At 40.3% G+C, this 14113-nt stretch overlaps 1 protein-coding gene across 2 annotated transcripts in view; it reads left to right on the top strand.

Moving 5' to 3' along the window:
- CEMIP2 (cell migration inducing hyaluronidase 2) overlaps positions 1-5148 on the top strand; it is a gene marked incomplete at both ends in the record, with an annotated part of 62819 nt that extends 57671 nt beyond the window's left edge. For both annotated transcript variants that reach the window (XM_079706971.1, XM_079706970.1), the window contains 3 exons: positions 3003-3157; positions 4493-4600; positions 4956-5148. In XM_079706971.1, coding sequence (XP_079563097.1) covers positions 3003-3157; positions 4493-4600; positions 4956-5148 — 456 coding nt within the window. The remainder of the gene's footprint in view (positions 1-3002; positions 3158-4492; positions 4601-4955) is intronic.
- Between the last annotated feature and the right edge of the window lie 8965 nt (positions 5149-14113).

Here is a 14113-nt window from a genome sequence, read left to right as displayed (position 1 = left end):
ACCGCAAAAAAAAAAAAAAAAAAAAAAAAATTGTCATAGATAATCAATATGCAGAAATTTTAACCTTGGATTTTGAAACTTAAAAGAAGTTCCCCAGTTATTTGTTTAAAATATGGGAAGTGAAGGTTTTAAAATTTCCTCGGCGTTTTACTTTGAAGTTGCCTGGTTCCCATTTTTTCCAGATGAAGAAAGTGAAGATGCAAAGTGTTAGTTGTCTTTCTTAAGTAGGTTAATGGGAGTTAAAAGCCTTAGCCTCATATCAATACTGGAATTTGGGCTAAGAGCCAAGCTAGCCCACAAGGTAACCAGCTCTAGGCATGTGGCCTGTCCAAAATCGAGTTGACCTGAGTACATCTATATAAAGAGCTCTTTGGGCTTCCCTGGTGGCGCAGTGGTTGAGAGTCCGCCTGCTGATGCAGGGGACACGGGTTCGTGTCCCGGTCCGGGAAGATCCCACATGCCGCGGAGCGGCTGGGCCCGTGAGCCATGGCCGCTGAGCCTGCGCGTCCGGAGCCTGTGCTCTGCAACGGGAGAGGCCACAACAGTGAGAGGCCCGCGTACCACAAAAAAAAAAAAAAAGAGCTCTTTGGGTAGGAGGTATCTAGCCATCCAGCTGATACCCAGCTAGGGTCTGGGCTCAGTCTCATGTGGTTTCCTTAGGAGCTCGGTTTTTTTTTAAGTGGTGGACAACACATTCACAAATCCACATATATGTGAGCAAAATTAAATCTTACTCTTTTTTTTCTTTCCCAGTCTCTTTTATTGTGTTAAAATACACATAACATAAAATTCACCATCCTAACCATTTTTAAGTATATAGTTCAGTGGTGTGAAATACATTCATATTGTTGTGCAACCGTCACCATTATCCATCCATCTCTAGAACTTAACTCTGAATTAAGAACTTTTTAACAACCCTGAATTAAAAATACTGCTACCTAAGGGGGGGCGTGAAATGGGGAGTTATTAATCAAAAGGCATAAAGTTTCAGTTGAGTAAAATGCATCAACTCTCAAAATCTGCTGTACAACATTGTCCCTGTAGTCAGTAATAATATATTGTTCACTTAAAATGTTTGACGTTGGGGCTTCCCTGGTGGCGCAGTGGTTGAGAGTCCACCTGCCGATGCAGGGGACACGGGTTCGTGCCCCGGTCCGGGAAGATCCCACATGCCGTGGAGTGACTGGGCCCGTGAGCCATGGCCGCTGAGCCTGCGCGTCCGGAGCCTGTGCTCCGCAACGGGAGAGGCCACAACAGTGAGAGGCCCGCGTACCACAATTAAAAAAAAAAAAAAAAAAAAAAGTTTGACGATGGATCTCATGTTAGTGTTCGTACCACAATTAGAAAGAGAGAAAGAGTGAAAGATCCCTATGTAACTCAAAGATTTCTCAAGTAGATATACCTATTGCCCTACATTAGCATTTCTTCATTTTGTAGTATGTTCATGATGTAATTTTATTGGTATGAAGTTTGTTAGCTCAACATCTCAATGCAGTCAGCTGCATGAAGAACCCATCCCAGCCTACTTGCGTGGAATCTGGTGGGTGTCAGTTGCAAAGGGAAGCAAGTTGGTGCTGAGTCTCTCTGCTCTACTAGCTCACTAGATAATTAAAGAAGATATTGTTTTGCCCACACAATCTCAGGTAGGGTATTCCTCTGCGTCTGTAGACATTGTTTGATTCCATTGCTGCACACTGGGTGCCTGGGACCCTAAAAGAGATCACAGAGGACTGTGTTTTGTCACACTTAGCTCCAATACTTTTCACATGCATTACCTGAAGAGTCTTTGCTGGACATGGCCTTGCTTTAGTTTTTACGGAAAATTTTGTGTTTTCCTTTAAGTAACAGGTTTTGGGGGGGGGTACTTTTCAAGGGGACAGTTTGGGTGCATTGAGGATCATTATGTATATTTTTTATCAAATGTGTCTCAGTTCTAAGTATTCAGATTTTTAAAAATAACTGAGTCACTTTCAGTCTTTCTAAATATAAAATGGCACTTTATGTCAAGCACTTCTAGAATCATTCTCTAGACTAGGGCTATTTAAATACAGGCAGAAAGCCATTTTGGATTCCTATGAGATCATTAGTGATTAGAAATAAAATTTAAGTATAACTTCTCCAAGCAAGGACAAGTGTAATGAAGAGAGCATCTCTCCTTTGTTAGCTTTTAACATAGTTTATAATTTCACACATTTTAAAGAGAAACAGTGCCTATGGCTTAAATTAGTGTTAAATAATTTTTCAGTCTAATAAGTTTTTTTCCTTCCTTTTTGGTTGAGGAATTAATGAGATTTGGATGTATCTGGAATTCCATTTTCTTGAAAAGGTCTCAAACCATTAATTTAAAGAGGACAACTGGAAATTTCAGTTCACAGTAATAGTGAACAAGATATAGTAATACCCTGTGGCTTAAATCCTGGTAAAATTACCATTTTTCCACTTTGATTTTAAAGGAGAGCTATATATGGAACAAAGGAGATGAAGCAATCTGGCTCCTCTGATGTTCTAAATCTAAACTATAATGGGGGGGGTTATGTGGGTTAAAGCATACTATCTATTTATCTATTTATCTGACTAGATATCTATTTCATATAGATACATGTATTTTTCCTGAACCAATGTGACAGTATCTGAGCTGCAGTATAGAGGCTGCCACCCGATCACTGAGTTGGAAAGCTCTGACCCCAGTGAGAGACTACGTGTGTAAGAATGAAGGCCCTGAGCCTGCAGAGAGAGAGTCACGCTGCTCAGCTGAGTGTGGGCTGCCATGCCTTGCTTGTAACAACTTAGCCAGTCAGAAAAGACCAGTCAAGGCAAAAATCTATGAGAACACAGGGTCAATTTCAAATGTTGGCAGAGGAAGAGTAATGGAATATGCAGTTTGAGTTTGGGAATTATTAGTTGATTCATGGGTTTAGAAGACAGAGGGAAAGGGGCTGGAAAGACAAGTCATCCTGGAAGTGCTGAAATGGTGATGAACGCAGATGTTTTTGTTTTCTCAGATCAACGGCACTGACTTTACCTTCCGAAGTGAGGGCGTCCTCCTCCTGATTGTGGATGCCTGCAGTGTTCCCTTCCGGTTGACGGAAAAAAAGGTTTTCTCTTTTGCTGATGTCAGTCTCATGGAAGAGTATTTAAAAACAAGCATCCCTCCAAGGTAGGTGAAGCTTGCTCTGTGTGAGGGATAAGTTACCTTAAAGATGACATCCCGTTAACTTTGAGCTTTGGTTTGTCTACCTGCCCTTTTACCCTTTTAGGGTATTTAGGATTCTTGAAAGATAGTCATTCCTTCCTAGTCTCAGGTTGATGCCTGTGTGATCCAAGTTGCTTGTCATTGATAAGTGAGGACTTGGATGTTAGAAGAGTTTGCAAATGATGGGAAGGCTCTTGGAAGGAGAAAGGCTCAAAATTTTGGATCATTCCTATCCCACTTTTTAGTATTAAGTTAGTCTACATGGTACCCAACGCACTCAGAAGGCTCATTATCATTTTAAAACAATTTTATAGATAATTTTATAGACAATTTTACCTTTGCAGCCATCTGTCCCACTGATGAACCCTCAGACAGCATTGTGCTATGACTGTGGTATAGGAAGTTGTCACCTGGGTCACTTGGAAGTGACTGGAAAGGAGTAAATTGATTTTTTTTTTTTTTTTTTTTTTTTAAATTTGGCTGCCCCACATGGCTTGCGGAATCTTATTTCCCTGACCAGGGATCGAACCCTCGCCTTCAGCAGTGAAAGCGTGGAGTCCCAACCACTGGACCGCCAGGGAATTCCCCAGGAGTAAATTGATTTTTAAGTGAATGAGTGTGTGGTCTCTCTTTTAAGAGCCCTAGTCTGATTCATTTTTCTTTGTTAGTCTCTGAACAAAGGTACACAGGAGAGAAATCTTTCTTTTTTTGTGTTGGGCAGACACAAAAGGTATTAAAATAAGCCGTAAAGCCATAGTAATTAAGCTGGTGTAGTAGTGGCAGAGGATAGAGAGATCAGAAGAGAGAATCCACAGAAAGATCTGAATGTGTGTGTTGATATACTCACAATAAAAGTAGCAATTTAAACCAAACCATGGAGAACAGATTTTATTTCATTTTTTTTTTAGAATTGGCATTTATCCATTTACTTAGTAAATAGATAATAGAACATAAGTAGATATATAGAGATTCTGAAACTAACAAAACTAACCTCCTCTGTTAAAATAGTTTGTTCCATGACAGAGCTGTGTCCCAAGCCATCCACTAGGTCAACTGACCTAAATGACTTTTGCTTTCCCTACATTTATAGACCCCTTGTAATAGCAACATAAGTTCTAGGTGGGACATTGAAGGGGACACTTGTAATAGCAAGGATGAAAAGGCATGTGGGGTGTTTTTTTGTTTGTTTTTTGAGTTCTGCTTTTATCTAGTATTTCTATACTGTATTTAGTTCAGAACAGTACTCAATAAATACATGCTGAATTACTGAAATTTGCTCTGATTTTCTAACTTTTACAGGTCAATTGTCCTGTTGAGCACAAGAGGAGAGATAAAGCAGTTGAATATTTCAGATTCATTAGTATCTCTGGGATTAGCCAAACCAGCCAATCTTTATAACAAAGGTTTGTATTTGTATTCTTCTGTGGAGTTCTTAGGAGGCCAGCAACATATGCATTTTTACGGTGGAGTATAGCTACCAGACTGTTTTCATGAGCTTGTTTGGCTGGGGTGGGTATCATGAAGATAATTTCTAAATCAGGAGACAGTGTTAGAGGAAGTGTGTTGGGACGTGGCTTGTTATTTGGGGCAAGAGGTGGGTGGTAAGAGTTCATTCTCTGACGTAAGGAAGTACAGTTCTTTTTGTTTTTGTTTCACAGCCATCTTTGTTTTGCTCACCTCCACTTCACCTCCCACATTATCTTGCATGGGACTAGTAGAGGTACAAATTGAACTTTTTCTTTGTCTTTTATTTTTAAGGGAGTACCATATTTTTGGGATTCAGTGGAAACTTTAAACCATCATGGACTAAGCTGTTTACTAGTCCTGCTAAAGAGGGCCTTGGGCTGCTTGAACAATTCGTACCTTTGCAGCTGGATGGATATGGTTGTCCCAGAGCTGGCACGGTCCGCCGAAGAGACTTGGAGCTATTGAAGCAAACTTCAAAAGCACATTAGAGACTAACTGTAACTTAGCTGGGGGAAAAAAATGTGAACTAACTTATTTAATTTATGGCATTTTAAAATGACACTGTTAACCCAACAGAACTATTTTCCTGTTTGATACAGAAAGGGGAGAAAAGAAAGAATTTAAAGTGATTGCTTGAATATGGGCTCACGCACCTTCTAGTTGTACAAAATGTTAAAGAATTTATTTGTATTTGTTAGGCTGGTATGTTTCAGAGATCAGTTCTCTTATTCCTCACCTCCCACTCCTGTGTTTTGTAGTGACGATAAGCAGTGCTTCACCTTTTGTACAATGGGATGTCTTGGGGTAGGGAGGGGGCTTCTGAGAGTCAGCCTGAGTCCTTGAGAGGACCAGCTCTTGTAGCACCTTGGATACTTGAAGTCTAATGCTCAGTTGTGTTGTTGACTTTGGGTCAGCAGTTGACCTGCGTGGCTGGCATGTTCAGGAATGCCTTGGGCCCTGGTTCCAGGCAGCCTTTGAGGATTTGGTATGATACTGAATGGTAGAGTTTTAAGTGGCAACTCAGGCCCAGCTGATGCCCTTTTTTGCCCGGACATGTGCTATTTTTATTCATTTGTATATTGATTCCTTCTAAGGGTTCAACTTTCAAACAAGAAGTATGGAATATATTGGGACAAAGGGCTTTTAGGAGTTAGACATCCCTTTAATCTGTGACCATTGGGCAAAAATTTGACCTGCACCATGGTCTGTTGGTGGGACCATTTTTGCAGCTTTAATCTTTAGCCTGTTTTGACTGTATATTTGTATTTAAAATGCAGAGCTGAGCTAAATATTTACATTTTTTAAAAAAAGAAGCAGGCCATTTTCCTGAACTATAAACTTGGGTCGGGCTTCCCTGGTGGCGCAGTGGTTGAGAGTCCGCCTGCCGATGCAGGGGACACAGGTTCGTGCCCCGGTCCGGGAGGATCCCACATGCCGCGGAGCGGCTGGGCCCGTGAGCTATGGCCGCTGAGCCTGCGCGTCTGGAGCCTGTGCTCCGCAACTGGAGAGGCCACAACAGTGAGAAGCCCGCGTACCGCAAAAAAACAAACAAAAACCAAAAATAAACTTGGGTCGTTTCAACTTGCACAAAGGAAGTCTGTTCTTGGAGTTTCTCCTGCACCCAGTTTTTTGTTGTTGTTGTTTTTGTGTGTGGGTTTTTTTTTTTTTAAGCTTTACTGCTCACCAACCTGGCAGGACAATTGCAGAAAGCTTAATGATACCCCCAAAATATTGTACTCAGGGGGAGAAAAAAGGGAGAGCCTTTTAAGGGCCAGAATCATGGAGGGAATATTCAGAAGCCTTTTTTTAGCCTTAGAGGAATCCGTTACTCTTAACTAAACTGTTAGAGCCAATTAAAAAAAGACACTGTGTTGCCATATTTTTCTTCCCCCTAGGTGCATGCATCTCCTGCCAGTGAGCTCTGCATGTGGCAAAAGATTGGCGCCACAGCCTGGGATGTCACCACACCAAGAGGAAAGAAGCATTGTAATTCCTTTACCTTTTCCTAAACCCACAATGCATGAAGTGTAGTGAAGGGATGGCCATGGCAAGACGGGAGGGAGTATGTTCAGGTTGACTTTGGCAGTGAGTACAGACAAATTCACTTTTCTCTACCAAGAGCAACAGCTGATGGCCTGTCCTTTTATGTCCAAGAGAAACTGCAGAGCAGCTCTGTGACTTCTATTACTTTATAAAATATGCTACCTCAAAGTGCTACCGATAAACCTTTCTAACTGTAAGTGCTCTTGCTAAGGGCACATGTCTTAAAGTTTAGGTTTTGGGGTGTTTTTTTTTTTTTTGTATAACGATGAATGAAATCTTACCTATTAAATATATTATTGAATCATCATTCCTCAAGGTGATTAAAGTTTGTTTGTGTGTGTGTGTGTGTTTTATGACCAATATCTTTTACATGTGATTTTTAGAGTTTGGCTCTTTAAAGATTTGGAGAGGATATGTATGTTCTAAGGCACTCAGTTTTTCTGATTTATATGCTAATGATCAGGACCTAAGTTAAATAAATAAAAATATGCGTGCATGTATATTTTTTTATATGTGTGTGTGACTCTATTTATCTAGCCAGCAATCAGTCAATCTGTCATTTTTTATTCCCTATCCCAGCTGTAAAGAACCTATGGGCAGACATAAGGAAGGGAAATTGTCCTCCACTAAGTAGATTTTTTAAAACTAATCTTCATAAGGCCAATGGAGAGGTTCTCAATGTTGGCTGCACATTGAAGTCACCTGGGGAGCTTTAAAAACTGTGAAGTCCTGGGCCCCACCCCCCAGCTCCTACATTCATATTTAATTGGTGTGGGGTGCAGCCTGGGCATTGGAATTTTTTTTAAAGCTCTCTGGGTGATGCTAATAACATGTAGCCAGGTTTAAGAACCACTGCATTCATATAATAGGCCTACTGTTTAACTTCAGTCTATAATTCTTTTGTGAGGAAAACAAAATTAAGATTATCTATTCTTTTTATTTGCGGTTCCTATATTACTTACAGAATTCCCCGCCCTAAACAAAGCATTTCGCTATGGTCTCCTTTTAATCGAACTTTCAAATACAGTTTTTAGTCCTTAATTGTCTCAAATTGTTAAATTGGTTATCGAAGCTGATAGCCACATTTCAGAAGTTGGGAGCTAGCAGTCTGTTTTATTTCTACTGAGAAAATGTGTTCAAAGATGATTTATAAGTTCGTAAGCATTTTCCGTCAGGGGAGGCAATTGGTTGAGCTCCAGAAATGTGACCGTGCACAAATCAGCCAGCTGATGAGAAACGCAGGGCCTTCTCATATGTCGACAGACCTGGGTTTTAAGTCTTTCCTGTGAGATTTCTGCCTCTCCACCTGAATCAGTGTGCCATATATTATCTTCAGAGGCTGGAAGAGAGTGCTTGTGAGAAGATGAAAGGCAGGCTCATGGTCTTGTAGAATATGACTCCAAAGCAGCCGCTAAACTGATGTTTAGACCTGGGTGTGGGGAGGAGGTATTTATGACTTCTCTGTTCTCTGGCTCCATCAGAAGAGAACATATCCTCATGCTATTAAATGGAGTATTTGGTTTGGGAGGAGGGGTGGGCAATGAAGTGATGGATAGAGTCTTGAATGCTTCAGGTAACTTTTCATTCCTTAAGGGATGAAGTAATCTTTGGATAAGTCCAGTTGAAAGGCATTTCAATAAGCAGGAATGTGCTTGATTTGTGTTTGTTTGTTTTTTTTCATTTGGCCCTAATAGGTAAGTACTTAGATTCCATTGTGACAATGTTTGTTGATTTCATGATGCAGAGTTGGAGTTTACCCTCCAGAATTCTTGTTTGGCTTTCAGATACTTATGAAATCATGTTTAATAACTTGAGAAATTCCCCTAGAAGTAAAGACCATGAATGGGAGTAATTGGGTAACAGATTGTATCACTATAGTTAGTCTTAACTTGGTAATAACCCAGTCTTTTAGAAATATGAACACACACTCTGGATTGGAGCTCATTTTCAACAAAAATTCAGGGAGGAAAAAAAATCAAGAAAAGGCATCTCCAGTCCCTTGTTCACAAATAGCAAAATGCTGTTCACATCTTGCTGGACTCTTGGCATCATTTGGAAGATTGAGGGTCTTTTACTCATATTTATCTTCAGTATGAGAGAGAAGCTGAAAAAAGGATGCTAATTAGGCACTGGTGTTGTAGGGAAGGGCACACACCACTTTATTTTTATGTGATAAAATGAGAGAATGACTGATTGAACTATGATGATTTCTAAATGAGGAGCTGTGCCCCACAGGGCATTCAAAAATATCAGCCATAGCAAGATGTGAAAATGTTATGTCTGAAAATCCAATAGTGGGTCAGAAGGCAACTTCACAGATACATTTAAAAAAATTTTCTAAGATGGACATTGTGATTAGTCTGGATATGAAAAGCAGTAACAGATTTAAAATTCATCCTCAGAAAAGCTTAGACTTTATAATCAAAATTGATAAGTCAGGAATTGGCAAACTGACCTGTAGGACAAACCTGTCCCCCAGACTGGTTTTGTACTAATTTTGAGCTAAGAGTGGTTTCACATCTTCAAATACAAAACATTGGAAAAAGTCAAAAGAAGAGTAATATGTTATGAGAAAATTATGCAAAATTTAAATTTCAGTGTCCATTAATAAAGTCTTGTTGGAGGACAGTCATGCTCATTTGCTTACATACTGACTATGGCTTGCATATGGCAATGGCAGGTTTAAGTAGTTGCCACAGAGACTATATGGCCTACAAAGCTGAAAATATTTACAGGCGTATCTTGTTTTATTGTGCTTCACTTTATTGCATTTCCCAGATACGGTGTTTTTTTTTTACAAAAAGAAGGTTTGGGGCAGTGCTGCATGGAGCATATCTATTGGTGCCATTTTTCTAATAGCATTTACTCACTTTGTGTCTCACATTTTGGTAATTCTTGCAATATTTCTAACTTTTATTATATTTGTTATCATGATCTGTGATCAGTGATCTTTGATGTTACCACTGCAAAAGGATTACTCACCGAAGGCTCAGATGTTGATTAGCATTTTTTAGCAATAAAGCTTTTAAATTAAGGAATGTACATTGTTTTTTTAGACAATGCTATTTCACACTTAATAGATTACAGTATAGTGTAAACATAACACGTACTGGGAAACCAAAAATCTGTGTGACTTGCTTCATTGTGATACTTGCTTTATGACAGTGGTCTGGAACCAGACCTGAAATATCTCTGATGTATGCCTGAACAGTGTTCCTTTACTGAAAGACTTTGCTGACCCTTGATCTTGGTGAAGGGTATACTGGTGTTCATTGTACTGTTCTTGGAACCTTCCTAAGGCTTGAGAATTTTTAAAATAAAAAATTAAGGGAAAAACCTCCATCAGAATCACCTGAGGTACTTGATGCAGAATCCCAAGCCCCAACTCAGACCAGAGAATTGGCATCTCTGGGAATTGCAGCTGGGAATATAATTGTATAACAAGCTCCCCAGGTGTTTGTTATGAGCAGTAACATTTGAGAACCCCATAGCACATAGTAAGCCCCTGTTATCTCTCTCCCTCCTTAACAGAGAATACATCTGAACAAATGTGAATGTTATTTTTTTTAACTCAAACAGCTCCATCTACACTGTCTTCCCCACAACTTTTGGTCACTAATGCAGGGTGGATCTGGTGTGCAACACAGTACCTGGCTGTTTCTGGGGCAAAAGTTTGGAGCCTGTGATAAAGTCTCTCCACTGTCTGAAATTCTCACTGTTTGAATTATTCCTTTGGCTACAATTATTCCTACAATGAAATCCCATCCATCCTTGTGAGTTCTTTTTATTATTTTAAGGAGTTTAAAGGAAAATGTACAATAAGCCACAATCAGGCTGCACAGACTAACAACATAAGTTTCTTTGCTTTTGTTTTTTTTTTTTTTTTGCGGTACGCGGGCCTCTCACTGTTGTGGTCTCTCCCGTTGCGGAGCACAGGCTCCGGACACGCAGGCTCAGCGGCCATGGCTCACAGGCCCAGCCGCTCCGCGGCATGTGGGATCTTCCCGGACCGGGGCACGAACCCGTGTCCCCTGCATCGGCAGGCGGACTCTCAACCACTGCGCCACCAGGGAAGCCCAGTTTCTTTGCTTTTGGATGGAACTGCATTCACCCTAGTTATTTCACATTTATCGAAGTACTGATTGGCAATTGCAGGTCTATTTTTTTTAAGGTAGAGTGAATTATTTTATGTAAGCAGTTTGCTTTGTACACAAAAGCTTTTTAATACATGAGCTTCTTGGAGGGGTGGGAGGGGGTTGGGTGGATTTTAGGGGGATAATGAAATTGGTCCTTGCCAGGAAAGAGGGTGGTACACTCTGGGAGGGCATGGGAGGTTTATCTTTTCCCACTTTCTCCCACCAGCTTACACTGATCAGAACACCTAGTTCCTGAGGGAGGAAGGCTTTGGTCAGATAGGTTTCTTTTCTTTCTTTCTTTCTTTCTTTCTTTTTTTCCAGATAGGTTTCTGATGTGGGGGAAATGTCGGCTCTACAAACTCAGGAGGAAAGGAACATCATTAGCTCCAATATGGGTGGGAGGAGGAGGGAGTTCTCACAAGGGAAAGACCATGCCAGAACTTGTTGCTTCCTTCAAAGATGTGCATGTGAATAGTCTTCTAAGGAAAATGGCTCAGTGAGTAGTTAGTAGATTCCAGACAGAGTGAAGTGTCTAATGCAGTTCGTTGCTGAAGGTATGGTGGGTGTTTTGTCTGATGCCACCTAAGGCTATTTACTAGCAGTGTTACTTCAAGCAGTTTCCTACTCCTGATCCTCAGCTTTCTCATATATAAAATGGGACTACTAATACTTTTGTAAAATTACAAAAGGGATCAAATGAGAGTAGCCAACAAACCTGGGTGCTTTGTTTACAAAGAAAATCAGATTTCCAGACAATTTGTTACCCGAAGACTGGGTTTGCTTCTTGCTGGGTGTTGAGCTAAAAGACACAACCAAGCCAAAGATCGGGAGAAGGAAGCTTTATTACTTGAGTCAAGTAAGGAGAACACCGGGGATCTTTCCCAAAGCAGTGTCTCCTCCAATAGCAAAACTGGGGAAGTTTTAAGCTAAGGGTACACGTATATTCATGAAGAGGCTTGGGTGGCTGACAGAGTCCCCAGCTTTAATTGATTGAAGTCACAAAGGTCAGAGAAGGTCAACATCATCGTCCTGTAGGTTCCAGTTGACCTAGGTTGAGTGCCTGAGAGGGGTTTAATTCCTGCAAAACAACTCAAGAAAGTGCTTCAGGCTAGTCTTCACCATTGAAACAAATCTGGGAGTTTTTACAACTGATTTGTTATCTTTGCTGTTGTTACTTCTCTTGCCTGATAACAGTTAGTTCTTTTGTTCCCTTAAGTTCATTATTTTTGAGACCTGTTCAAGGGCAAGCTTTGTGGACAGGCTCAGATCACAAAATGACAGGCCCAAAATTGCTTCTCTTATGTCAAGAAAGCCATGCCTGGTTCTCTTTCTCCCAGGACCCCCTACCTTATCTGCTTATACCATGTATTCTAATTTAGTCTTTTTTTTTTGAGGGCTAAGGATTAGGGAATCTATTTTTTAATTAATTTTTATTGGCGTATAGGTAATTTATAATGTTGTATTAGTTTCTGCTGTGGGGAATCTGTATCTTTTATTATTATTTTATTTATTTATTTATTTTTATTTTGGGGGGGAATCTGTATCTTTTAAACAAACTTCAGAGATAGTGCAAGATTTGGGAACCACTGAGAATGCCCTATGAAAGCCCCTGCCCTAGTTTTCCTAGTTTTAACACACTTCCCGTACTAAGTTGTTTGTATCTAGAAAAGTGGCCCTCAGGCCAGGCAGTGCTTGTTTAGTGAATTGGTTTGAGCATCCAGAATGAGGTTTGCATTTAGGCCCTTCCTTGCACTAGCACCGTAACTCAGCAAACAGCTGTGTATGGACTCAAGCTATGAAATGTGGAAAGACAACTATGAAGTGAAAACATGTGGCTGCACCCTGTTCTGCAGCTGGTGTGTGCAGTTTCCTGCGCTCAAGTCTCGTGAGGGAAAACTGCAGTTCATGGTTTGCCTCTTCCAATCCCTTTTGGCGTAAACTAACATGGAATGCAAACAACTCATTTCTGGTTTTCTCTTAGTACTTTACCCACATTTCATTCTTCCTTCTTACCAAGTAGGAAAAATGCTAACATGCAATGAAATGGTTCAGAGTGAAGGTTTATATGATGAGCTGAAGCTGTTAGAGGACTTGGAAAATGAGTGCCTTTCGCAACAAATCTTCCTATGTTTCTGCACCCCATTTCTTTCTAGTCACACCCCCACCTCCTCGTCACTGCCCAGGGTCCACTGCTGCAGCCTTGTCACACTGGGCAAGACCATGTTCCCAGCCCTCTTTGTACCTTTCATTCCCCATCATTGCTCACGTGTTCCATGTCCAATCCTCAGCATCCTTAGCTAGCCCTTTGTAAACTAATTCAAAGTCAGATTGGTCCTCGTGTCTGAAACATATTCCCTCTCAGGCAGCAAGGCCACTTTAATATCTGCCCACAGTGCCCATAATGCTAAAAGTAATATGTTGCTGGAAGTTTTGTTTATCTGATTTGGTTAGTTTTTAAGGCAATTTTGCCCTCCTACATACTTCACCTACATATGAAGCTGATTCGATTGAAGCCTGGAGGAAGTTACGAATCTGGAAAATTAACAAACTGGATAATCATTCCCTGGGTAATGGAGTCATTACCATCTATAGGATATGAATACCTGTATTTGAATAGAGTCCCTTTTGACCATCTTCAGGAAGGTTATGGATAATACTGTGATTTTCCTCCTGCTTAAGCAATGTTCTCAGAACATGGAGACTAGATGAGTAACTCTACCTGGCTCTGAAACATAATCCATTTGGATTCCAGGCCCAGGGTCTTGGCCGCAAAAAACGTGTATTTATTCCAGCATCTTCCTGGAAGCTGTGCTCTGTGAGCACTGGAAAATCCCTTTTGTTTATGGTGTCCTGCATTTCTGTAAATCACCTTATTTCAATAGCTGAAAGGAAGAGATTTGGTAATTATAGCTTTCCTTTGTTGCAGCTTTATATTGAAAACATATGCCAGCAAGGTTAAGTAAGAATCCAAGTGGATAGATGATATATAAACAAGATTAGGAATCATAAGGATGGGGGGCTTCCTGTGCAGTTTTATCCAGAGGAAAAAGGTCAATTACAAACCCCAAATTATTATTTTTTTTGCTGGTGGGAGTATGATTTTATTATACTGATGATCTATACTTTCTGTGTCTTATTTCCAATTCCTTGCAATGAGTTAATTTGTTGATTTCAGTTATAAATTTTTAATGTGATATCTAAAATATTATATTTAAAATCTATTGACAAGTATAATTGTTGGGTATTTTAGACAGTCAACTTCTAATTCATCAAC

The sequence above is a fragment of the Hyperoodon ampullatus genome, assembly GCF_949752795.1.
Source record: "Hyperoodon ampullatus genome assembly, chromosome: 6".
NCBI classification, from domain to species: Eukaryota; Metazoa; Chordata; class Mammalia; order Artiodactyla; family Ziphiidae; genus Hyperoodon; species Hyperoodon ampullatus.
Note: the sequence above shows the minus strand (reverse complement) of the source record. Positions and strands in the feature narration are given on the sequence as shown.